The sequence below is a fragment of the Camelina sativa genome, chromosome 19 (genome assembly GCF_030686135.1).
Source record: "Camelina sativa cultivar CO46 ecotype springtype chromosome 19, ASM3068613v1".
NCBI classification, from domain to species: Eukaryota; Viridiplantae; Streptophyta; class Magnoliopsida; order Brassicales; family Brassicaceae; genus Camelina; species Camelina sativa.
The window spans coordinates 23,342,623-23,368,356 of record NC_141898.1 but is presented as its reverse complement, the minus strand read 5'-3'; the positions used below and the strand labels follow the sequence as shown (position 1 = coordinate 23,368,356).

General features: G+C 35.4%; 3 protein-coding genes, 2 non-coding genes and 1 pseudogene across 14 annotated transcripts; 3 read left to right on the top strand and 3 right to left on the bottom strand.

Moving 5' to 3' along the window:
* Positions 1–2,005: 2,005 nt before the first annotated feature.
* Positions 2,006–2,853, top strand: LOC104767049 (putative E3 ubiquitin-protein ligase ATL44 pseudogene; annotated as a pseudogene). The gene has a single exon (XR_015591534.1). The product of XR_015591534.1 is annotated as a putative E3 ubiquitin-protein ligase ATL44 pseudogene (transcript).
* A 10,393-nt stretch (positions 2,854–13,246) lies between these two features.
* LOC104767048 (uncharacterized) lies at positions 13,247–15,947 on the top strand. Of its 8 annotated transcripts, none has more exons than XM_087500772.1 (8): positions 13,247–13,478; positions 14,172–14,214; positions 14,309–14,417; positions 14,524–14,561; positions 14,669–14,731; positions 14,869–15,394; positions 15,511–15,543; positions 15,627–15,947. In XM_087500772.1, exons 2-6 carry the CDS (start codon positions 14,185–14,187, stop codon positions 14,962–14,964), a joined length of 336 nt encoding a protein of 111 aa, XP_087356898.1. In that variant the 5' UTR covers positions 13,247–13,478; positions 14,172–14,184; the 3' UTR covers positions 14,965–15,394; positions 15,511–15,543; positions 15,627–15,947. The 8 variants fall into 8 exon arrangements, 3 of the variants coding, with proteins under 3 accessions (XP_087356898.1, XP_087356899.1, XP_010489372.1); XR_015590636.1 differs by having other exon boundaries at positions 13,341–13,478; positions 14,320–14,417; XR_015590639.1 differs by having other exon boundaries at positions 13,341–13,478; positions 14,320–14,444.
* A 2,667-nt stretch (positions 15,948–18,614) lies between these two features.
* Positions 18,615–18,766, bottom strand: LOC147920896 (U4 spliceosomal RNA). The gene has a single exon (XR_015592021.1). It is a non-coding gene; the product is annotated as a U4 spliceosomal RNA (small nuclear RNA).
* A 159-nt stretch (positions 18,767–18,925) lies between these two features.
* On the top strand, positions 18,926–20,914 carry LOC104768145 (uncharacterized). Its single transcript, XM_087501277.1, has 9 exons — positions 18,926–19,052; positions 19,324–19,474; positions 19,762–19,799; positions 19,887–19,937; positions 20,054–20,103; positions 20,197–20,226; positions 20,321–20,362; positions 20,456–20,518; positions 20,615–20,914. The coding sequence occupies exons 1-9, from the start codon at positions 18,926–18,928 to the stop codon at positions 20,717–20,719; spliced, it is 657 nt and encodes a 218-aa protein (XP_087357403.1). The 3' UTR covers positions 20,720–20,914.
* LOC147920895 (U1 spliceosomal RNA) lies at positions 18,948–19,111 on the bottom strand. The gene has a single exon (XR_015592016.1). It is a non-coding gene; the product is annotated as a U1 spliceosomal RNA (small nuclear RNA).
* Positions 20,915–21,013: 99 nt separating the features above from the next.
* LOC104767047 (plant intracellular Ras-group-related LRR protein 5) lies at positions 21,014–23,592 on the bottom strand. 2 transcript variants are annotated; one of them, XM_010491068.2, is made up of 4 exons: positions 22,854–23,592; positions 21,674–22,587; positions 21,391–21,572; positions 21,014–21,319 (listed from the first exon to the last, which is right to left on the bottom strand). In XM_010491068.2, exons 1-3 carry the CDS (start codon positions 23,401–23,403, stop codon positions 21,456–21,458), a joined length of 1,581 nt encoding a protein of 526 aa, XP_010489370.1. In that variant the 5' UTR covers positions 23,404–23,592; the 3' UTR covers positions 21,014–21,319; positions 21,391–21,455. The 2 variants fall into 2 exon arrangements, with proteins under 2 accessions (XP_010489370.1, XP_010489371.1); XM_010491069.2 differs by having other exon boundaries at positions 21,014–21,292; positions 22,854–23,569.
* Between the last annotated feature and the right edge of the window lie 2,142 nt (positions 23,593–25,734).

Here is a 25,734-nt window from a genome sequence, read left to right as displayed (position 1 = left end):
ATTACCTAAACTCTACAGTCTCTACTAATCCAAGACCAAAGCTAAAAAAACCACCAACTTTGGTTAAACAGTTTTTTTTTCCCTTTCTATATCCATTGTTGATTTTTTTTATTTTATATTTGTCTTTTGCTTTGTATTTTGGTAAGATTCACATGTCTTGCATTCATGTAAAGAGACGTTAAAAAATAAAATAAAAAGCAAGTTAGCTAAAGAAAGATTCCATTTCGGATGTCTTTATACTTACAAGTTCTACTGTTTTTATATCGAAAGCTAGAGTCACAAACTTAAGTTGGTTAAAGTTGTATTATGAGCTACACTAAATGCTAAAAGAAGAGGAAAACATTATCAGTTTAAGACATAATCACTTTGATTAGAAAGGAACATGCGTCGATAACTCGATATGGAGAGCTTCCCAACTCTGCTGACCAACTAATCAATTTTTTTTGATAAATAAAAGGTTTAATTGAGACTGGTTTTGATATCTGGTTTAGCATTTCGACACGGTTTAATTGGAACTTGATTCATCTATAAAAGAGTCCAAGTGGTTTGAGGTTTGTTAGACGTGAAAAAAACAAAGTTGTAAATTACTTGGATACAAAAGAATCTCAATCTATTATGGTCATTGGTCAAGGTGTGAACTTCAAATATAAAATGACGAACGAACCTCAAATGTATACAGACGTGTACCTGCGGGTTATTTATTTATTAATTCATTTTTTTTTTTGTGCAAACTATTTATTTATTAATTCATAGTATAAAATTTTCACCAATACATTACGTGTCAAATTGTATCCTGTTTCGATTTATATATACGTATATCCTACCAAATTTATTGACACGATGATCCACTTTTAAAGATTTTGTTTTCGATAATAATTGATTTAAATCCAGATCCCACCTATGCCTATACAAAACTTATAAGATCCAAAATCTATTAGTAGAAGACAAATTACACACACACACACACAAAAGTTACTATATATGTTAGAATCAAAATGCGAATTTCGAGCTTCAAAATTATCTCGTGTACCAAAAACAAATGGTCGGTTAATTGGTTGGCAAAAACATTACTAAAAGTTTGTGATGCTAAAATTCTTATTACAAAAATAAAAGTATAATGCAATGAGTAAATAAATAACCAAGTACCAACCAGTAGTGGCCGGTGTTATTTACAAATGCCATGTTCTATTCCACACATTGATCTCTCATTTTTCTTTGTCCTCCTATTTTATTAATTAGGGTTATGACAGAAACAAACACATATTATGAAAAAAATATTTAAATGTAAGAGAATTTAAAAATAAAATAAAAAAGGTCTAATCGAAGGTAGGTTTAGCCGTTTAGGTGAGAAAGGAGCTTACTTATACCTTTTGATAATGTGTTCGTCAAAACTGAACCTATAAAGCCAACCCACCTACCCATCTTTTCTTCTTTATATACTACTATTTACTCCAAATTCTCCTTCGAATTTCAATAAATATATTATTAGTCACCTTCACCTCTCTCTATCCGATTTTTAATACCATAACCATATAAAAACAATTATTTTTATACACATAATGAAAATAAACAAGTCTTGATGATCTCTCACCATCAATTGACTTAGTCGTAAGAGAAATGAACATGCACACACACACACACACAATTTGGAAGTGTAGGAAGAAAAAGAAAAAAAGGGTTTGTGATCTAAGAAGTTGGAGATAGATGTACGCATCTCTTTTGAGAGCAAAATGTTTGTTTCTTAACTGAATTTGTTTCCACACGAAACTACAATACTCTCATTAATTAGGAGACACAAATTGCATGTAAACAAATTAAACACTAATTTAGCCATTAAATTCGAAGGAAAAAAAACACAAGTAAATAATTAGTACTTACTAATTTTGTTTTTCTTCATCCAAACCATGCATGTATTACATTATCATATAGTTTTTGATCTAAATATTAATAATATCTTATTTTGATATACACATATTATTATATATGTATGTATCCTTTATGTGTCTCTATTATTACGTGGATCAAGATTCTTTCTTATCTTCATCACTCCACACATTTTCTTGTCTTCAAACTCACACAAAGAAAAAGGAAAAAAAAAAACTCCAAAGCTCAAAAAAGATGATTCGACCGTCAAGATTACTTGAGACGGCGCCGCCGCCACCACAACCGTCTCAGGAGATGATCGTAGCGGAATCAGACATGGTGGTGATTTTGTCCGCTCTTCTTTGCGCTCTTATATGCGTAGCTGGCCTCGCCGCCGTCGTGCGTTGCGCTTGGCTCCGGAGGTTCACCGGCGGTGGAGATTCTTCGCCGTCTCCGAACAAAGGCTTGAAAAAGAAAGCTCTCCAGTCTCTACCAAGATCCACTTTCACCGTCGCGGAATCTACCTCCGGCGGCGGTGACGACGGAGACACGACGGAATGTGCTATTTGTCTCACTGAGTTCGCCGACGGTGAAGTGATAAGAGTGCTTCCTCTATGTGGCCATTCTTTCCACGTGGCGTGTATAGACAAATGGCTGGTTTCTAGGTCGTCTTGTCCTTCTTGTCGCCGGATTCTTACGCCGTTGAGATGTGACCGGTGTGGTCACGCTTCCACGGCGGGGGTGAAAGATCAAGCTCATCGTCATCAACATCAACATCAACATCAACATCATCACCAACACTCTTCTTCTACTACCATCCCTACGTTTCTTCCTTAACACTAATTTTTGTTTTTATTATGGGCAATAATAAGTAGTTGCATAATTAAGTATGTGTAAAGTGAGTTAAAAATAGGATTAGAGATCTCTTTTTCTTGTTTTTGTTAATCCACTGTACTTAATCAAATCTCAGATGGAGTTCAAGTTTCGAGATGTTTGTTTGTGTTTTTTTCCAAAAATCTAATTTACAAGAAGAGTGAAATACTCAATATAGATTAGATTATTTGATTAGACAGCTAATGGAGTCGGCCATGTGAGCTTATCTGAGAGGCAAACAAAACCTAAGCACTACTCCTCGGTCCCTCCGAAATTACCTAAGTTCCTTTTCAGGGGAAATAATTGATTGTTTTCTACTTTTCTTACTTTTGGATAAAATTGTTATGGGTTTTGCAATCAATTGTATAAGAACAAAGTTGTGTTTCTTTAATGCTGACATCTTCCACAATTTTAACAATTACTATTGGGGATATCATTATTGTACACCATCTCATCCATTTTAAACTTTTTTTTTTCTTCACTAGAAACACAAAACTTAAATTAAAAAAAAAAATTATCATCTAGAAAATTAATCCAATAGAAAATATACTACATAAGTCAAAATAGTCACAAAACCGGTCGTTGCACCAAAAAAAAAAAAAGGGTCACAAAACCGGTAACTTAATACTGTATAAATAATGCATAAAACTTGAGAAATTCAAATAAAATAAAACAAATAAAATTTTCTAAAGTATTTAGTAAAATGGAACAAAGGGAATAGATCGTATTCTCTATTTCCTCTTTAAGAAATTAAAAAGAAAAATACTTAGTTTCACTCCTAAGATAAAATTTGTTGTTCACTTCTTCATTTCCAACTAATCAGAATTTTCTATAAATAAATCAAAATTAAATTAAAAAGCAAAATAAATTAAGTAAACAAATTCTATACTTTTAATTAAGGAAAGTTAAATATAGATTTGGTTTAAATTTTACAATTAGAACAAAATTATGTATCGGTTTGGGTTTACAAATAAGATGATTAGGGTTTAGATTTAATAATTAAAACGAAATTATATGTTGGTTTGGGTTTACAAATGAAGTGGTTAGGGTTTAGATTTTATAATTATAACGAAATTATATGTTGGTTTGGGTTTACAAATGAAGTGGTTAGGGTTTAGATTTTATAATTAAAGCGAAATTATATGTCGGTTTGGGTTTACAAATGCAGTGGTTAAGGTTTAGATTTTATAATTAAAGCGAAATTATATGTCGGTTTAGGTTTATAAAAGAGCGGTTTGAGTTTTTAATTTTATAATAATGTATATAGATTTTGTTTCCTTATTTTATAAATAAGTGAATGAATAGGTTATTAAATGTATTATGACATATCATATTCTTATTGGTTAAAATAAGGAAAAGTGAACAAAATGGTTCACTTTAGGGGTAAACCCAAGAATAGGAGGTGTCCTATATATTGTGTTATTGGGGCAAACATGTTGTTTGTCTGTTCAAGAAGAATTTTCAGAACTAAGGCGAATAAGCTTTTAGGTTCTTTGGGTTTTTGGGTAGATTAAGAATTGGTCAGTGACAAGTCGTGTTGATTATGTGTAAATATGATTAAAACTCCTTGTAAGGTTGTTTAAGAGATTCTTAATAAGAGAAAAAAATCTTTTCATTATTGGCTGCATCTTCATTTTTACAATTGGTATCGGAGCAGTCAACCGACGAGAGCTCTATACTCGCTATAGGTTGAGATCTTGGGATATCAGTCTGGTAAAGGAATTCCATTCAAGGAAGATGACATGAGTGATCAGTTGCAAGAGATAAAAGATAACATGTACTTGATGGTAAAAAACTTTGGAAAGCTCTCAAGCGTGTTTAAAAAGGATAGGAACGAGAGTTAGCTCGCTGGAATCAAAGTGATACAGAGAGGTCTTGTTCTAGGCCAAATAGATATGAGAAAGAAAAAGTTGATCGGAGAAAAGAGATTCAGTGTCTTGAATGTGGTGGTTTTGTTCATTACAAACTTGACTGTCCAATGGTTAAGGGCAAGGAGATGAAGTGCTTTGAATGTAAAAGAATTGGACATTTGAAATCTGAATGCCCAAACATGGTGAAAGGAAATAGTAAGACATTTGTTAGCTTTAGTGATTCGAATCAGAGAGTAATGGGGATGAAGAAGAAGGACGAATGTTGAATCTTTTTGCATACAATGCTAAGAGTGATGATATAGCTGATGAAAGCTCAGATGATGATGATGAAGAGTCGATTTCAAAAGAGAGCTATTGTATTTTGTACGACAACTAGGTCCAGTTGTGCAACGAAAAATTGGTTCTTATAAAGAAAAAGCTGCGTTTGGAAGCCAAAGTCAGTATGCTTGAAGAAAATAATTATGAAGGATTGATTGGTGAGGAACTTCCTTCTTCTGGATAAGAAGTATTAGAAAAGAAAGGGAAGGCACTTCAAGAAAAGTATGGTTTGGAAAAAAAAATAGCAACAATTCTGGAAAGAGAGCTGAATGAGAATCACAAGAAGATTAGGATGTTGTATAATGGTGGCAAGAAACTTGATGAGATACTATCTATGGGAATTGTAGGATCTCAGCATCGAGGTCTGAGTTTTCACAAAGAGGAAACTGTTGAGTTGTTGTCTCGTGATAAATCAGTAAGCTTCGTTAAGAGCAATGTAAATCATGAAGCTGAATCAAATATTCTGGAAAAAGTGGTTCAACAGAAGGTCTTTGTTGCACCAACCAGGAACATACAACATCAACCTATATCTGCTCATGAGCGAAAAGGTTGGACTAAATCCAAACGAGGACAAAGGATTTATGAATGTTATCATTGTGGTAAAACTGCTCATGTCATATCTTTTTGTTACAATTTTAAGAACAAGATCAATGAGCTTTGGATGGCAAGAAAGTGTTTTATTGATCCCTATCATTTTTCTAGAGTCTGGGTGGCTAAAAAACATCTGTACAATAAAAAATTTAAGAATGATGAGAAAAAGTATGATCAAGGTTGTAGAGAGTCTGAGGAATTCAATCTATGCTGCAATCTCTCAAAGATAATCACTGAAGATGATGTTGGGGTTAAACCTCAGGTTCTACAAAAGCATGTTACAGAACCACCTGTACAAGAAAAAGTCACAACTGAATCAACTAGATCAATACTAATGATTGAATGATGAATCATCAGGACTCTTAGCTATATCTAAACAATTGCAAGGTCAAAAGAATCACTCTGCTGCAGTTGCATTTGTTGAGGAAACCACTCGTCAATGTTCAGATGAAGTGTTGCAACATTGTTTTGTTTCAAAGGTTGATTGTTCAAAAAGAATTTTCAGAACTAAGGCGAATAAGCTTTTAGGTTCATTGGGTTTTTGGGTAGATTAAAAATTTGTCAGTGACAAGTCCTGTTGGCTATGTGTAAATCTGATTAAACACTCCTTGTAAAATTGTTTAAGAGATTCTTAATAAAAGATGAAGTTTTTTTGATTATTGGTTGCATCTTCGTTTTTACATAAAAACAATATAACTATAAATAAATAAATAAAATATAAGACAAAAAACAGCTTTTGAAAATGGTTTATAACGTGACAACTGATTTTGGCGTGGCAATTGGTAGGATTATTAAGTACTAACTCTAACATGGTAGTCAAACTAACTAGCACCCATTAATTGAACTAGTCGTAGTGTTAGTACTTACTAATTTAGTGTATGTAGGCCCAATTTGCAAAGGAAGTTAACAAGCACAAGTCAAGACAAAGTTGACTGTACATTCTACAACAACTCTCCTCCAAAACCAATTTGAAGTTCTACAAGATAAGGATGAAGACTAAGCTATTCTACAACTGTATTCTTGAGAGATGAGTCACCAAATTCTAGATTGTTCTTTAGAGACTCTATATAAGACAATGTGACTCAATATTGTAAAGCATCTTGAAATCATAATAAAGAAACAGAGTTTTACAAAGCTTGTTATTTGTATTCATGGTATCAGAGCCATTGTAAAACCCTCACAAGTGCTTCAATGGCTACTGCATATCATTTTCCTGATAACATTCATGTTACTAGTACTATCACTATCAAACTAAACAACACCAACTATCTTCTTTGGAAAACATAATTTGAGTCTCTCTTGTCTTGCCAAAAGCTCATCGGGTTCATTAATGGCACCTTCATAGCTCCGCCGCGTACCACCTCGTCTGCAACCGGCAACACTGCCACAGAGGTCCCTAATCCGCAGTATGAGTCCTGGTTCTGCACAGATCACTCATTCACTCATGGCTTTTAGGAACCTTGTCAGAAGAGGTAATCGGGTATGTTCACAATCTCATTACCTCTAGAGATATCTGGCTTTCTTTAGCTGAAAACTTCAACAAGAGTAGCATAGCTAGAGAGTTTACTCTTCGTCGTAGTTTGTGGGTTCTAGAGAAAAAAGATATGACCTTTGCTGCATATTTGTCGTGAGTTTATTGCTATTTGAGATGCTTTAAGCTCTATTAGGAAACCCATTGACAAGTCTCTTAAGATCTTCGGGTTCTTGAATGGGTTAGGTCGTGATTATGACCCAATCACGACTGTGATTCAAAGTTCTCTGAGTAAACTCAATCCACCTAGCTTTGGTGATGTTGTATCTAAAGTAGAAAGCTTTGACACCAAGCTTAGGTCCTACAGTGTTCCTGAATCGGTCACTTTACACCTAGTCTTTCATGCTCAACAATCAGGATACGACAACCAATCTAGAGGAGGCTATCGTGGCAGAGGTAGATCTGGTCACAACAGAGGTGAAACTCGGATTTTTGTTTGGTGAATGATATGATGAAAGAGATGGAATGATATGATGATCAGGTGGAAGGTGTTTCAATTACCCTTATGCAGTTGTAATATAAGAGATGTCAAACCATAATGAGTGTGATGCAAGCAATCAGGATGTGAATACTCATCTAAGTCAAGCCAAATATAAAGGATGTTTGTCACTAACAACCTAATGAAGATTAAGAAATGCAAAATGAAAACCTACTAAAAACAGGGTACTAAATGCAAAATAAACAGAATGATTAAAGCAATAATGAAATGAAACAGGAACAGGAATTATAGTAAACAAACTAAGTGATGCCACATGATTAAACAAAAACTAAATGAATGCAACAGGAAATGCAACTAGAATGAAACAGGGAATGAAACAGAAAGATGCAGAACATAAAACAGGAACTCTGGAAGGAGCTCGAGCAAGCACTCGATCGGTTGCTCGATCGAGTGGATGGTCGAGTTTATGAGCGAATGCCAGAAACAGAGCAAATATTGAAACAAAGCAAACAACAATCAATTAACAATGCTTAAAAAGGAAATCAATAAACAAAGAAATGTCTTAAGGATGGATTAATGAGCTGGATTCAAGCTATGATTATCTAAAACTGGTCAACAAACCTCAATCAAACATGAGCCATCTCTAGACAATTATCTCCTAATACAAGTTAATCCAATCTCTTGGCAATAACAATCAAGCTAAGATATTCCCAGTCTAGCTCTCACTAGCAAAGATCATATAAAAGCAGACATTAAACAACAGATCATTAAAGTCAAAAATCAACAAAACATCTAATCTCTTAGCATGCTTCATGATAATCTCTAGATCTATCCTTATCTAACAACTTAGACATTGGTATGATGCTAAGAAGCTTAAGATCTAACCTTACCCTCTTGGATATAAGATTAGCATAGAGCATATCTAGCCTAGAAGAGATCTATAACAAACAAGCTTGACCAATCTAAACAACCACAACCATCATCCAGCCTAACCCATCCTTAAGATCCTAAACAACTACTCACAAACACAAAACATGATAAACAAAGTCATAAACCCAGAAATCAATGAAACTTGCATGTTTAAAAAGATGAGATGAAGATCTACAATATTGAAGAAGAAATCAAACTCAAATTCTTAATACTTTGAAAGTTATGAAACCAACAAGTATCAAAGATTTCTTAGAAAAATAAACAAAAATGGCTAAAGATCTAAGCAATAAAAAGCAAAAAGGAATAATTCCCAAAAAGGGTAAATACTAGGTCTAGGAATGTACTCTCTAAAAAATCTCTCCTTTTGTGGCTGCAGAGTACAAGGCCTTTTATAGGAAAAGGAAGGGAAACCCTAAAAATGCTAAAAGACAAAATAAGTGGGCGGCTCGGTCAACTCGACCAGGTGCTCGGTCGAGTGCTGGTCGAGTGGCTTCTTCTTTTGCTTCTCCCATCCGGTCGAGTCCTTCTCCGCACACGGCCGAGTGCTTGGTCGAGTGGACTTCCGGACCTTGATTTTTCAGCTCCAAATCCCTTGTTTCCTTCTCTTGACAGCTCCAATCTGCTTCAGCATCACTTCTATGCTCCTTAGGATCCAAAATCACCTGTTTATGCAAGAAACTATGCAAATGCAATGCAAATCTACTCTAATGCATAAACAGTTCTAAAACTATGCAATAATGGACAAATGAGATAGAAAATAATGCAAAAGATGTGAATATACTAAGGGAAAACAGGGCAAAATATATGAACATCAAGAGGACGTGGTGGTTATTCTTCACGAGGCAGAGGGTTCTCTCAACACCAGTCCAGTTCTCAAGTGAATGAAGACCGACATATCTGTCAGATTTGTGGGTGTGTTGGTCATATGGCGTATGATTGTTACAATCGGTTTGATAACAACTATCAACGTCCTGATGTTGCTCAAGTTTTTTCGTCTCTGCAAGTTTCTGATGGTAATGATTGGGTCACACACTCCGGTGCGACATCTCATGTCACTCCCTCCACTGGTAACCTGCAGACCGCGACAACCTACACTAGCAATGATATTTTGCTAGTTGGAGACGGAGCCTATCTTCCCATCACTCATGTTGGATCCACCACCATTACTTTGACTGCTGGTACAGTCTTATTAAATGATGTTTTGGTGTGTCCTGATATGCAAAAGTCTCTAATCTCTGTCTCTAAGTTATGTGATGATCTTCCTTGTGGGATTTGGTTTGACTCTAACAAAGTATGTATTGTTGATATACCCACTCAGAAGATGGTGGCAAAGGGTCCTCGAAGTAGTGGACTTTATGTGTTGGGGAATGGTGAATTTGTAGCCTTTTTCTCTAACCGTCAATGTGCAGCTTCAGAAGAAACTTGGCATCACAGGCTTGGACATTAAAATTCTCAGATTCTTCAACAACTTAAGACCATCAAGGAGATAATTTTCAATAAGAGTAGAACCACCTCCATTTGTGAGCCTTGCCAGATGGGGAAGAGTAGTAGATTTCAGTTTTTTTCTTCGGATTCACGTGTTTTGTGTCCCCTAGATCTAATACATTGTGATCTATGGGGACCATTCCCAGTTGTATCAAATCAAGGATTAAAATACTATGCTATTTTTGTGGATGATTTGTCAAGGTTCACTTGGTTCTATCCAATGAAAGCTAAATCTGAGTTCATTGTTATCTTCAAGATATTTTAGAAAATGGTTGAAAATCAATTCAAGACAAAGATAAAGGTATTTTAGAGTGATGGAGGTGGAGAGTTTACAATTAATCTCTTAAAATAACATTTGTCAGATAATGGAATCATTCATCGCATATCTTGTCCTTACACTCCTCAGCAAAATAGAGTTGCAGAACGAAAACATAGACATCTAGTGGAGCTTGGCATATCGATGTTGTTCCACAGTCATACTCCACTTCATCACTAGGTCGAAGCTTTCTTCACAACGAGCTTCATCACAAACCTGCTTCCTTTGGCAAGTCTCGATAACCACAGTACAGTCCCTATGAGTTCCTGTTTAACAAAAACCGAACTATGCCATGCTAAGAGTGTTTGGTTATGCCTGCTATCCCTGCCTCAGACCAATGGCCACACACAAATTTGATCCAAGGTCTTTACAATGCGTTTTTCTGGGATATCACACTCAGTATAAAGGATATAGATGCCTTTATCCACCAACAAGTAAGGTCTATATCTCAAGACATGTGGTGTTTGATGAGACAAGTTTTCCATTTACTGAACAATACAAGTCTCTGATTCCTACATATACTACGCCTCTTCTGCAAGCTTGGCAAGCATCCACTGCAATATCAACCTTAAATGTTGAAACATCTGTCTTGTCACCGGTATATCAATCACCAATGCTGAAACCTACAACAAACCAAGTCAACAATCATGCTCCTGCATACATTCCTGGACATGATGACAATCACATTCTTAGTGAAAGTGACGGTTCTACAAGTGATGAGGCTAACAATTCTACCAGTGAAGAAGCTGACACCTCCACTACAGAAGAGGAAGAAGAGCATGGCGAACAACAAGAAGAGCCTCAAGTCGACAACATCCACCCCATGACCACTAGAAAAAAGGCAGGAATTCATAAGCCTAACACTAGGTCTGTTCTCCTTACTTCAAGATTTGCTCCTGCAAAACCTAAGAATATTGCAGAAGCACTAAAACATCCTGGCTGGAATGATGCTACACATGATGAGATAACAACAATTCACATGTTACATAATGATGCTACACATGATGAGATAACAACAATTCACATGTTACATACATGGGATTTGGTTGAACCCACAGAGGATAGGAACATCTTAGGATGCAAATGGGTTTTTAAAACCAAACTCAAGTCGGATGGATCTGTTGAAAAGCTCAAAGCTCGGCTTGTGGCCAAGGGTTTTGATCAGGAGGAAGGTTTGGATTCATCTTGAAACATTTAGTCCTGTAGTAAGAACGGCAACCATTCGAATGGTCCTTGATGTTGCAACTACAAAAGACAGGGCAATAAAACAGCTTGATGTCTCAAATGCGTCTCTTCATGGAGAACTACAAGAACCAGTTTTCATGTTGCAGCCTCCGGGTTCTGCCGATGAGAAGAGACCATCTCATGTGTGTCACCTAACGAAAGCTCTTTACGGCCTCAAACAAGCCCCTAGAGCATGGTTTGACACATTCAACAAATATTTGATTGAGTTTGTGTTCACCTGCAGCAAATCGGATCCTTCTCTATTCACTTATCACAAAAATGGTAAGTCATTGGTATTGCTAATCTATGTTGATGACATGCTTCTCACAGGGAATGATCAAGATCTTTTACAAACTCTGCTCATATCTCTGAACAAGAGGTTTTCCATGAAGGATCTTGGAGCTCAAAGTTACTTTCTTGGAATTGAGATTCAGAAATGCTCTTCTGGGTCCTTTCTTCATCAGATAGCATATGCTTCAGACATACTACACCAAGATGTTATGTCTAACTGAAACCCTATGCCTACCCCACTTCCACAAAATCTGGTCAAGCTGAACTCTGAACCTTTCTCCGAGCCAACGTACTTCAGAAGTCTTGCAGGAAAGCTCCAATACCTCACAATCACAAGGCCTGACATTCAGTTTGTCGTGAACTTTGTGTGCCAACGGATGCACGAACCAACAGTCTTTGACTTTGGACTTCTCAAACGCATCCTTCGATATATTAAAGGCACTCTGCATATGGGGATATATCTATAGAAAAGCTCAAACTTATCTCTTTCCGCTTACTGTGACAGAGATCATGCCGGCTGTAAGAAGACTCGACGCTCTACCACCGGCTTTTGTGTTCTTCTTGGTCCCAACCTGATAAGCTGGTCAGCTAGAAGATAAGAAACGGTTTTAAATTCCTCAACTGAGGCTGAATATAGAGCTTTGACTGCTATTGCTCATGAAAACACTTGGCTCTCATTCTTTCTCCGTGATTTGAAGATCTCGCAACAGTTTCCTACCCTGCTGCAGTGTGACAACCTCTCTGCCGTTTACTTGAGTGCCAATCCAGCACTTCACAAACATTCCAAACACTTCGACACTGACTTCCACTACATCAGGGAACATGTCGCACTTGGGCACATTGAGACAATCCATTTTCCAGCTCAGCTTCAACTGGCTGACATATTCACTAAGTCATTACCAAGGAGAGAGTTTGAAGATCTTCGGCGCAAACTTGGTGTTGGTGTTTCACCCACCACAAGTTTGAGGGGGAATATAGGATAGATAAGCAAAATGGGCCAGAAAACAATCCAACAAGACAAAGGCCCAATTTACAAACCAAGTCAATAAGCACAAGTCAAGACAAAGTTGATTGTCCCTTCTGCAACACCTCTTCTCCAAAACCAGTTTGAAGTTCTACAAGATAAGGATGAAGTCTAAGCTATTTTACAGCTGTATCCTTGAGAGATGAGTCACCAAATTCTACATTGTTCTCTAGAGACTATATATAAGATAATGTGACTCAATATTGTAAAGCATCTTGAAATCATAATAAAGAAACAGAGTTTTACAAAGCTTGTTATTTGTCTTCAGTTTTAAGCTAAAATAGGTAAAATTTGTACATGAATTGGCCAAAGTTTGTAGTTTTGACTTTTTGTATACAACTGAACTCTGAGCTGAATTAGCAAATATGTTTAAAATCAGATTCCAATAGAAATTTGATTTTAGAGGGCTTTTTAGGCCCAAACTGATTGAATTTTGATGGATCAGTTTCATTTCTCATGGAAAGTCTCTAGAGCGGTCTTAGGTCTTTGTAACACAAAACGTGGTCTCTCTCACTCTCACCGCTCGGACATCAAAGTCAAAATTCAGAAAACCAACCGAACCAAACCCGGTTTATTGAATGACATTTCACTGTTTTGTTTGCCTCTTTCGCTCTTGTTTCCAGCGTTTTTGCAAGTGAACGGTACTACTAGAAGACATTGTTGGCGTTCAGTGTTCTCTCTCTCTCAACATCGTCTGAAACAAAAAAAATCAACAATGTCGCGTAAGGTTTCTAGGTTAATTCAATCTTCTTCTTTCTCTACTCAATGCCGTTCCTCTGTTTGTTTCTTTTCTCTGTTTCGGATTTTGTTGTTAGGGTTTTCCGTACAACTCTTATTTCTAATTCTAGGTGAATTGCACATCAATCAACAACTGTTAATGCTTGTCTTCGTAATCGGTTTTTCTAGAGACCTTTAGACCCATAAGATCGCCAATGCTCTAAAGGCTCCACCTTTTTTTTTCCCATTAGACCTCTGTTTGTTTCTAGGTGACTTCTCACATAGATTTTGTGTTTATGTTTAGCTTAGTATCGTTTTCACAAAGACCATTAAACCCATGAATGCTCCAAAGGCTCCACCTTTTTTCCATTAGAGATGAACCCACAAGACCACCAATGCTCGAAAGGCTCCACCTTTTCTCCATTAGAGATGAACCCATAAGACCATTAGACCTCTGTTTGTTTATGTTTGTCTAAACTGTCGGTTTTTCCAGAGAACATTAATACCATAAGATCGCCAATGCTGGAAAGGCTATATCTTTATTCCTTAGAGATGATAATACATGCGAATCTGGTTTTGAAATTTGCTTTGTTATATACTTTACTAAATTGAAATTGCATGTGTTTTGTTTTTTTAAAGCTCCCATCTTTATATATGATGTTGAAGACTAAGAGAATACCTAAATATATATATCACAGGATCAAGAGCATCATGGGATTCTTGGGCTCCATTCTCTTGAAGGTAACATTTTCTTGCCTCTTTTGTTCTTTTTTCTTTGTTTTGTTTGATCTTTTGGTAAACCATGAACTGAAATTGAATGGGAAATAAACTGCAGTATTATGGCAGGAGAGATTTATCTTCTCAGGGGAGGAAGGGACTGTTCTGGAGAGCTTTTGTTCAAGCTTCTAAGACAAATGCAATATTTGGTCTTGGATTCTTCACGCGTATGTGACTGTAAAGGATCTTTTCGGGTATTGATTAGTTTATGGCTGTAGTTTTTGTTTTGCTTGTGAAGATTTATCAGTGTTCTTTATTGTCTTCTTCCCTCAGATGCTGATTTATACTCTAATTCAGATGAAGCGGAAGAGGTATAAGCACATTGATCCCAATATGTTCGTTAGCTTTTCTTTTTTTTATAAATAGATAGACGGTTATGGTTGATTTTAAACTTGTGTACACTCTCGGATTTCTCAAGACTAAGAAGCTTATGGCTGGGATGGATTCTTTGAGCGAGTCATTGGAGAAGTTAATGGCTCGGGTAAGCAAAAAAATTGCAATTTTCTGAATTGGAAAGGATACAGAGTTATGGTTTGATATCTTCTAATGCTTCTTCCTCTGATTTTTCTCATGTTTTTTTTTTTTTTTTTTTTTTTTTTGAATAAAATGTTAAATTAGATTCAAAGAAAAGATGGCGTTTTTACATCAAGTGCAACGAGTGTGGTTTTTGCGTTTTCTTTGAAAGATTTTTCTCATGTTTCAGTCTATGTATGAAACATGAGAAAAATCTTTATGGGTTGCAAGAAACGGTGTTATTGCATCTCAAGTTGTCTAGAGGTAATCAAGAAACGGTGTTATTGCATCCAGAGCCGGCGCTGACTATTTATGGAATAGAGAGGCTGGGAATCAAACCCTGGTGCAGGTCACTGAAAACCTGCTGCTTTACCATCAGACCAAGAGAACTTTTCAGAAAAACAGGCCGATTAATTATTATATTATCTGACGGCCGCAAGCACCTGCTTGCCCTGCTTGTACTCCTGGCCGGCTCTGATTGCATCTCAAGTTGTTTTATTTTGAAAAGACACACTTTATGGGTTGATTTCTAAATGTCCTGGCTCCACCTGATTTGCCATTGTTTCAGTTGGCTGAGATTCTCTCAATCATAAGAAGTCGTTCAAGCAACATAAGAAAGCCGTTCGATGAGGTAAGCAAGAGAAATGGTGTTATATATGCAGTTGTTTTATTTTAGAAAGTTAGAAAGATAACCTTTATATGGTTGATCTGAACATCTGCGGCCACCTGATGTTTCTCTTGTTTCAGTCCACTATGGCTAAAGTGAAGTCCATCCTAGAGGTAAAAAAGAAATGGTTAATAGACACAATTATGCTCCATATGTAATGTATCCACCTGATTTTTTTTTTTTCATCTTATTTCAGTCACAGATAGGATTTGAAAAAAGTGGAGATCTGAATCTAAGGCAGCAGCAGCACGTTGAAAAAAGCTAAGAGAAATTAATGTGATATGGTGCAGATAATGAAGGCAGAATATGGAAATAAGTAGCTCAAGATTGATGAGTCTGAGTCTCACCTTGTTTAACTCTTTAACTTCTAATTTTTGTTCGTAAATTACTAAATAGTAACTATTTTAAGTGTTAAACCTTGAAATATGTATCAACCATTGAGTAACATTATCAATTCAACCCTTGTATGGAATTATGTAGTTATTTCCAAAGTTAACAGTTATTCTGGACTTGATCAGTAATTTCTTTAAGATTTCAAAAGAAACGAGAACTGAATAACATTTCCTAACAAACCAAGACGATTCTTGAAAAATAATTGACACATGGATGAACACAATTGTGATACATTCTTGGACCAAGCTATGAGAATACTATATAGAAAGATTCTCGGATATTGGATACAGCAAAACTGGTTATCAAAATGGTACAAGTGCCAAAGAAGAAAGAGTACACAATAATATAATTCTAGTCTTCCTAATCACTTGTGTTGGACTTTTGGTGTTGAAAGGTCAGATTTCGTCAGGAGTGGTTCAGCGGATCACCATATTGCTCTGTTTTCTCTGGAGACTTGCTGAAGAAGCATATACATAGTTGACTTTACTCTTCTTGGGCTTGGTCTTTCTTGCTTCCACAAGATCATTCATGACTCAACTCCAGTATGAAAGGATATTACGGAAGATACGCATAGTTTTACACATATATTTGTTGTTGTAGAATAGTTACTTGCTCTGGAAGCAAAAAAAAACCCTAGTAGTGATATGTATATTAACTCGGCCCATTAAGATCCCTAAAATTTCTCAATTCTCACTGTTTTTGTTTGCCTTATGTATCCCCTCTTATTTCCATCGTTTCAAGTTGACAATCAATCTCGCGCAGAGAATTTTCTAGGTCTGCTCAGTTTTCTTTCTACAGGTTAATGTCTGTTTCTTTCTTCGATTTTGTTGTTCGAATTTTTTTATTTTTTTTAGGTCAATTCGCAAATCAACAGGTGTACGTTTGTGTTAGAATCTTAAAATATTTGTTCTATCTTGTTAACCGTGTGTTTTTATTTTATGATACTACATTGCCATCTGTATTAAGAACCTCTAAAAATTTCTCTTTCAGGAGGATAAGAAAAAGATCATTGAGAGGGACTGGTTATGGTCTTATATTAGGATTAGCATTCTGCGAAATACGTAAGTGGCTGTAAACTAAAGAACTTGGGGTTGTAGGAAATTTAGATTATGGTTGTAGCTGTGTGTTTTTTTTTTTTTTTTTGCATTCGAAAGAAGCTTATCATTTGTGTTTATCGTCTTTCCTACAGTTGGTACTTGGACTTTGTCCATACACGAAGAGGTAAGCACATTGATCGCTCCTTAATTAGCTTTTATAGAAGACTAATGGTTGATTTTTAATGTGTCCATTCGAATTTTCTCATGTTTAAGAGGTGTAACGCTGAGATTAACTCCTTGCAAGAGGTAAAAAACAATAAATAGTGTTATTTGATTTTCAAAGGACATATATATATATATATAGATGGTTGATATATATCTGTAACTGTAATGTTTCAGTCTGCTAAGGCTCAAATGGCTAAGACAAGAGAAATGGAAACGAAGTTTGAAAATCTTTTGCAGGTAGAAAAAAACAAGTAATGCATAGTGTTAATTATGTATTAACGCATCTAAAGTTTGCTGATTTTTGAAATTGGACAAATTCTTATATATGGTTGATGAATCTGTAATGACTTTTTCATGTTGCAGTCGTCTAGAGCTGAGTTGAAAGAAATGAGAATGATGTTGGACGATCTAATGCGGGAAAAAGAAAGAAACTGAGCAGAGTTTCATAAAAGGAAATGGATCAGAAGAAACAATATGCATGATTTGTAGGAGAGATTGAAGTATTTAACAACTAAGTAGCTCAAGGTTTTGATGATCTGACTTTAGTTAACTCTTTTTAACTTTGGAGTTTTCCTATTCATTAATCAATAATTTAATATACATAACTTAGTCTATGTTAATCCTTGAATCCTATCACCTTTTTCAGTAAAACATTACTTAGTTTCTGGTGTTAGTAAATCATATTTAACCTTATGTATGTTTTAGCACTATAACACAAATATACCGGACAAGGGCAACATATACACTAGATTCATTGTCCTTGCACGATTTTGTTGTTGTTGTTGTGCTTTTCAAATTAGACATATTTAATTCTGGGACTTAAGTCTCTAATTGCATCAATATGCAAGAGTTTTTTGGCGCAGCCACCAAAAAAGCATTACATCAAGAGAAATAAAGGTCAGAGTGAAAATGAAATTGGCTTCTTTGCTTGGACCTTTCGTGTTGTGTGGAGTTGTAAGAAATAAATTTACATGACTATAAAAAGGTCAGATTTTGTCAAGAATGGTTTAGAGAATGATCATGTTGCTCTGTTTTCTCTAGTTGGTGGACTTGCCGAAGAAGCAAATACTGTTGACCCAGCTCTTCTTCAGCTTATAATAAGCCCTATGATTCTTAACAGACGGCTTATAAAGGAGAAATAACACCGGTAACTTCTCTACGGTTAAGATCATTCAGCGATTGGAAAATGTAACAGCTTTGTTGTGTTATAGCAACAAGTGATTTGGGGAAGGGTATTGGAATAAGCAGAATAATGTTAAAGAGTTATTTTTTAACTTATGAACACATATTGCTCTAATGAACACCCAAAATGTCTGTAGACTGTAGGTCTTAGTAAAAAACCAATTAAAATGTATGTATTTGATCATATCTTTGCACCGTGTATTTTAAGTTTGTATGTTGTTAGATGAAAGTTGGGACTAGAAAAATTGGGCAGGTTTTAACTTTTAGGTTTAGTTTTGTAGAACAGATCATAAACATCTTTTGACACGTGGACATAATGGGACTAAATATTAAACTAAGAATTGTAGAGCTTTACCCCCGAAGGGAGCTTTTCCAGAAATTCTCGAAGGCCCAGGACAGGCTTAGGCCTAGGAGGGGGTTTGGAAATAGTTTTCAACCAGCAATAGACGCGCCTCGGTTAAGACCTCACTAGCTGCGTCAGTGCCCCAAGCGCAAAGATGCTTTTCATTCAACGAAACCCTCTTTCTTTTATAGTCACACAATACCCATCAACTCTATATTTCTTTCCGATGTGGGACTCTGTACCTTAACAAAAGAAGACAAAATTCCTCCAGACAACAAAATGTGCCAACAAGATAATTAATTTAATGCTGAAAAGATGAATATTGTGACTAAAGATGGTGGGGGCTGCGCGAACGCAAACCCCCCTGCCACAAATAATGACGTAGGCTCTTCCTCTTGGAGAAGACTTTACGCTAAGCGCCCCTCCTTAATGTGCAATGGAGGTCACTAGCCTAAGCCACTCGCCTTCTTGATCACGAGTTGACCCCGTCCAGGTAAGTAATTTGCTCGAACAGTCCACTTCTTTATTTATAACCCTGCTTCCTCAGTCATTACTTTGTGTCTGAGCGATGTGGGACATTTTCATATTAACACATCGTGCCGTTTGAAGCTCTTGGTTTCCAACAACTTGCTGGTTTGCTCACAATTTCTGGGTTTTTTAACAAACACTTCTTGGGCTTACTGGGCCTTTCCTAACAAACACGGTCCAACAAGAGAGAACCCAAACCGAAAGTAAAAAATGTCTCTACAAAATCCCGGTTTGCTTTTCCATTCGTTGTTTAGGAACGGAGTGGAGAGTACTGAAGAACATTTTTTTAGCTCTGCGTGTCTCTCTTCTAAAAATCGCCATTATCGTCAATCTCGCGTAGGTCTTGCTCATTATTGCTTCTCTGTTAGAGTCAAAGCCGTTTCTCTGTTTGTTTTATCTTCTTTCAGTTCGATTTTGTTGGTGTTAGGGTTTTCTTACAGAGCCCTTTTGGCCCATTTGATATAGCTAATGCTTGAAAGCTCCTGACTTTTTGAAATCAGTTTATAAGTTTACCTGTAAATGACACTTGTGGTGGTGAATTTTGTTCTTTGATACTTTTTTATTACTATTTTCATTTCCATCTGTATTGTTGACTAAGAGAATCCCTAAACAAATTATTTCAGAGGAGGGTCACGAAGATCATGGGTCTCTTCTCTTCAAAGTAACACTTTTTTTTTTTATTTCTTGTATTTGATCTCTTTTGATAAACCCATGAACTGAGAGATTTAAAGGCGAAATCTTTTTGCAGGGTTTTTTTTGTTTAAGAATGCACCAGTATTTGCTCTTGGATACTACACAAGTAATGTGGCTTTAAAGGATATTTGTTTTTGGTCATTGATAAGTTGATGATTTTGCTTTTTTTTTTTCTTTTTTTTTCTTTCCGGAAACAAGCTTGATCCAATGTCTTTCCTGCAGATGATGCTTTAACCCCTAATGCAAATAAACTAATCAAAGAAGCCAAACAGGTAAAGCAAGAAATGAGAATTTTTGTTTGTTTGTTAGTATACAGAAATTGTTGAATTCTTATGTCTCCAGCTGATTTTTTCCCATGTTTACAGTGCTTGGCTCAAGGCAAGTCCTTAGTAAAGGTAAAGCAAGACTTGGTGTTATGCATCTCAAGTTGTTTGATTTTGTAAAGACATAAGTCATGGTTGGCATATGTAATGTCTTCTCATGTTTCAGATGCGTGAGGCTGAGGTGGCTGAAGCCGAGTCCATAGTAAAGGTAAGCAAGAAATGATTTTATGCTTCTCAAGTTTGTTGATTTTGTATAAGACATTGTTATGGTTGACATATGTAATGTCTTTTTATGTTTCAGATGGCTAAGTCTGAGCTCGCTGAGGTGAAAAGAATGAGAAAGATTATGCTCGATCCATATAATGTAAAATAAACAAGCTATAATGCATCTGACTGTTTTATTTTGAAATACAACTATAGTTATGTTGATGAATCTTTAATGTCTTGTCATGTTTATTAGGCTAGGTTGGAAGAGTTGATAGAAATGAAACAGGCCGAACGACATTTGCAAGAAGAAACTGAGCGCAGTTACATACGAGGAAATGGATCTGAAGAAGCTATCTGATTTGGTGCAGAGAGTGAAGGCAGAATATGAACTCTTCAAAAACTGAGTAGCTCAAGCTTTTGATGATCTGACCTTGGTTAATTCTTAACTTTTGAGTTCTGTTAGTAATAGGAAATTGTAATCCTGAATATGTATCAACTTATGAGTAACAGTATCTAGTTTGTTTTGTTGTTAGTAAATCATATTTAGCCTTAACTATGTTTCAGCACTATAACACAAACATCCTAATACATGGGAACGCAAGAGGCATATGACTAATATCTTTGTCCATGTATGAAATGTTGTTATAACATATTTATTCCGGACGTGATCTCTTATTTTCAAGACTTTTGGTACATCAAAAGAAAACAAGAATTGAGGTTCAGTTCAGCGACGAAAACGTAAAAAGTTACATCAAGAAAAACAAGAATAGAATCACTTAAGAGATTAACAATTTGAATTACATTTTCCTCAAGATACAACAAACAAAGCACCAGTATACAAAGAGTGATATGAAAACATTTTGAAAGAACATGTGATTGTGAATAAAAGAATGAATGGTGAACTGTCTGGACACAACGGGAATCTTCTGTCCTGCCAACGGTTGTCACAGACATACACCTGAAACATGAAAATGAAACTGGTCTTTTTTTGTTGGATTTCATGTTTGAATCTCTAAGAAAGAAATCTACCTAAAGATAAAAGGTCAGATTTTGTCAAGAGTGGTTTAGAGGATCTCCATGCTGCTCTGTTTTCTCTAGTTGGTGGACTTGCAGAAGAAGCAAATACTGTTAAGCCAGCTCTTTTTCGGCTTAGTTCTTTGAGATTTCGTGTTTCTTGTCTCCACGAGATCATTCATGTACTGAACCACGGCCTGAAATAATAGCAAAGAGCATGAATCAATCATCCATGACTGACACAAACCACAAACTGCGGAATCTACAGACAAATATAACTGAGAGAAGAAAGAAGAACCTGTGCGCCCTTTTCGGTTATATCTCTTGGAAGCTCTTCAAGGGGGTTTTGCTGTGTGTTAAGAACCCGCAGCTGTGAAAGCGTTTTGAAAGAATATGGAAGGAAACGGATCTGGTTATTGCTCATATCAAGCTCTTCTAGCATCTCAAGGTTGCCTATCAACCCTGGGAGCGATCTTAAGTTAGCAAAATTGTTCCCAATGTTAAGCTTAACAAGCGTTTTGGCATAACATAAGCTCTCCGGTACTGACTCAAGCTCGTTGAAACTCACATCTAGCTCTTTGAGGTTAGCCATGGAGGACATCGTTGTTGGTAGCTGCCGAATGTTGTTGTAACGGACGTTCAGAATCTCTAAGGTCGATAACTTCCCAACAGCTTCAGGAAGAGCTTTAAGTCTGTTGTAATCCGCACGGAGTTCTTTCAGGGAAGAACAACCAGAGATACTATGTGGAATCTCTTCGATGTTATTTGTTTCAACATCGAGCTTCTTTAGGCTCACAAGAGAACCAATAGATTCAGGGAGAGTGGAGAGGCTGTTAGAGCTCAGATCAAGTTCCTCGAGATGTATCAATTTACTAAATGCTGATGGAAGAGATGATAATTGGTTTCCGCTAAGATTCAGGTTGACCAAGTTAAGCAAATCTCCTATACACTCAGGAAGCTGACCAATTCTGTTAGAATGCAAATCAAGCTTTGTCAGGGACAAAAGCCCTCCTATGGTTGCCGGAAGTACCATGATGCAATTCTCAGACAAATCTAGCCTAACCAGACTCGATAACTTGCCTATAGAATCCGGAAGCCATTCAAGCTGATCCATCAGCTTGTGCTGCAGATTTAGCTCCTGAGTAGCTTTCTTGGCAGATACTTCAATCAAACTAGCAAGTTTTATAAGACTCAACTTCTCCCCATCATGGCCTACACATATATAACAATTAGAGACGAAACAGAGTCCATTGCAAAACATTTCAAGTCAAAACACTTTTCCATGGCCTACACATATATAAATCTCCATTGGGAAAAGCAAACTAATCAACATGAAAGACACTATTTTGAATCTTAAAAGTAGAGATTCTATCCAAAAGTCAGAACATTTTTCATGGCCTAGTACTACACATATAAAGATGATTCCATTGGAAAAACAAACGAATCATGAAAACGTTCAGATTCCAAATGGAACTCACCTGTGACGTTCTTAGCCTGAAGTGTTGAATCAAAAACCTGAGGCTTCCGAGGAGCTAACAAACCATCACTGTAAAACGAAGATGTCGCTTTCTTCAAAAACGTATCTTCACGGGTTAAAATCTCCTTTGACTTGACAGGACTCTGATCAGAAGGAACAGAGCGAGGCACAGAGGTGGTGGTGGTGGTGGTGCCGTTAGGGGAAGCAATGCAATGCGAAGCTCTCTGAATCAAATCGTCGAAGACAACGTGTACAGATTCCAGATCGAGGACTTTGTTGGCTTCTCTTCTCTGTTCAACGCTCTGGAAACGAACGAGACATCTCCTCATCTCCTTCAACACGTCGAAAAGCTCTTTAGGAACACCAGAAAAAGAGGTGGTTTGTTCATCAATGGCGTCCAAGCGAATCCGATCCTCTTTGTCAACGTTTTGAATCAGAGAAGTAGCGGTCTCGACGTCTTCGATATCAGGTCTAGATGGAAGAGATCTGTGAATCCTCATGATCTCTTCCACAACCTTGTCCTTTGAATCCAAACGTTTCTCCATCATCATTTCTAGAAAAAGATTTTGAGATTTTGGATTTTATGAAGAAGAAACAGAGAGATTCATGTTTTCTCTTTCTCTTTCTTCTTCTTCGTCTTCGTTTTCTCATTCTTTCTTTCTTTCTTCGTCAGTTCGTTTTCTTCTTCTTTCCTTCGTCGTTGTCTCTCTCTGTCTCAAACTGCATTAAAATAATCAAATATTTAAATAATTCAAAAAATAAATTAATTAATTAGTTTTAAGTTTAGTGGTCACTGTGATCTCTATCTACTCGCGTCCTTGTCTGTTTAGGTTAATGATAATTTTGTTTAATGTTAAAAGGTGGATGTTTAAACAATAGTTAAGTATTGACAATGACATGAACATGATGATATAATATTTGGACGAAGAAGATAACATGATCGTGATGATTTTTAAATTTATTTGGGACAGTTCGGATCAGGATTTAGATAGTGAATTTTTAAATATCTAGAGACATCCTGAGTTAAAGATTTAGTTGGATAGTCAGATCTACAGTTTTTATTTATAGTAAATTTTTTTCATTAATATTAATAATTTCGAAATATATAATTGAGACAATTTAGTACAGTCGGATCAGGATTTAGATAGTGAATTTCAAATATCTAGACTCTAGAGATATCTTGATTTAAAAGTTTGGATAGTCAGATCTAAAAAAATAAATTTTGCATTATATTAACAATTTTGAAATATATTGGGATTTCCTATAAAATTTTGATAAAAGCAAAATTTAAATGTTATTGTAATATCAATTTTCTGAAATATATATGTAAAAATTTATTTCTATCATTACATTAAACCAATTGATATGTATATTTTTATTATTGTTTTTATAGATCCGATATCTAGATTATAGTTACACGTCTACTATAATAGGCTACTTTTTTTTTTCATGGCGATTCAACGACGATTATGGAATTTGGAGTTCTCTCATATGATTGGCTGACTGGCTAGTTAATAGACTATGGCCTTGTTCGTTTGTCTGTCACCGGATCCAGCGACAGCGACTAGCAACCGGCGAGAGATTCTAACGACAGCATATGTTGTTCGTATATCTGTCGCTAGCGACTGTACCGACTGTCGTTAGAAACTGTCGCTGAGTTGTTCGTTTGCTTGTCGCTGCGACTAATGATTATATATATATTTTTTTAAATTAATAAAACTTAATTTTTGATTATTTATATTTGATTTAAAAATATAAATTACATATACCCATGAAAATAAATTAAAAACATATATATATATATATATATTTCTAAATGATTAATTTAAAATTTATTTTTAATTTATTCATCTTAATATTGTTAAATTTAATTTGATTATAATTTTATTTATATATATTTATATTAATTTGTTATTTTAGTTAATTAGATTTAGTTTAATTTAAATAACTATGGGGGTGTATTCAACTTGATATTTTAAGTGATTTGTACAAAATTTCCAAAGTTCAATCATGGATTTTAAAAAGTCTATTCAAATCCACTTTTATTGAACTGATAATTTAAAAATCTACTTTAAAATCCACTGTTATTCAAAACAGTTTGTGGATTTGGATTTTAATAAGTTTTATAGATTCTGGAGGGTTTGTGAGGATCTGTTTAGTTAAAAATACATAAATCCAAATCTCATTGTTTTATGTGAGATTTGAAAGAATTTTAACATAAATCATATCAGCTTCCCTAAAATCTATCAAAATTCTAAATTTCTTAAATCTCACAAAATCCTCCAAAATCATATTTTGAATACACCCTCCAAAATCCAATTTATATTTTTATTTAATTAACTTTAATTTTGATCATATTTAATTTACCATTTTTTTTGATCGTTATGTTGTTCGTTTGCATGTCGTTGGATCGAACGACTAGTTTCAGCCACTGATAGTTGAATCTCCAACATTATTTCATCACTCATCTCTAAAATTCTAACTTTATTTTATTTCCAATTCTAAAATGTTTCAATTTTTTTTATTCTAGATTCACTGGCAGACCTAAATGAAGATTAGGGGGGGTATCAAATGACCTCTCATTAAATTTAAAAATAATAAATGTAAATGTATTTTTGTTAAGTTTTGATTAAATAGTTAGGTGAAATATGATTTTGAGCCTATTAAATTTAAAATTTTATATTCTGTACCAACTATATGTAAAATATTGATAGTAAAACCCCGTAAGTTTTATTTTTGGATCTGCCACTATCTATATTTAGAGTTTTAAGTTTTTACATTGTCACTTTTAGACTTAACAATTAGAAATAAATTAAAAATAGAGTATGATGATTTCATCAAAAAGTTAATACATATCAAATCCAATTCCAACACTTCCATCA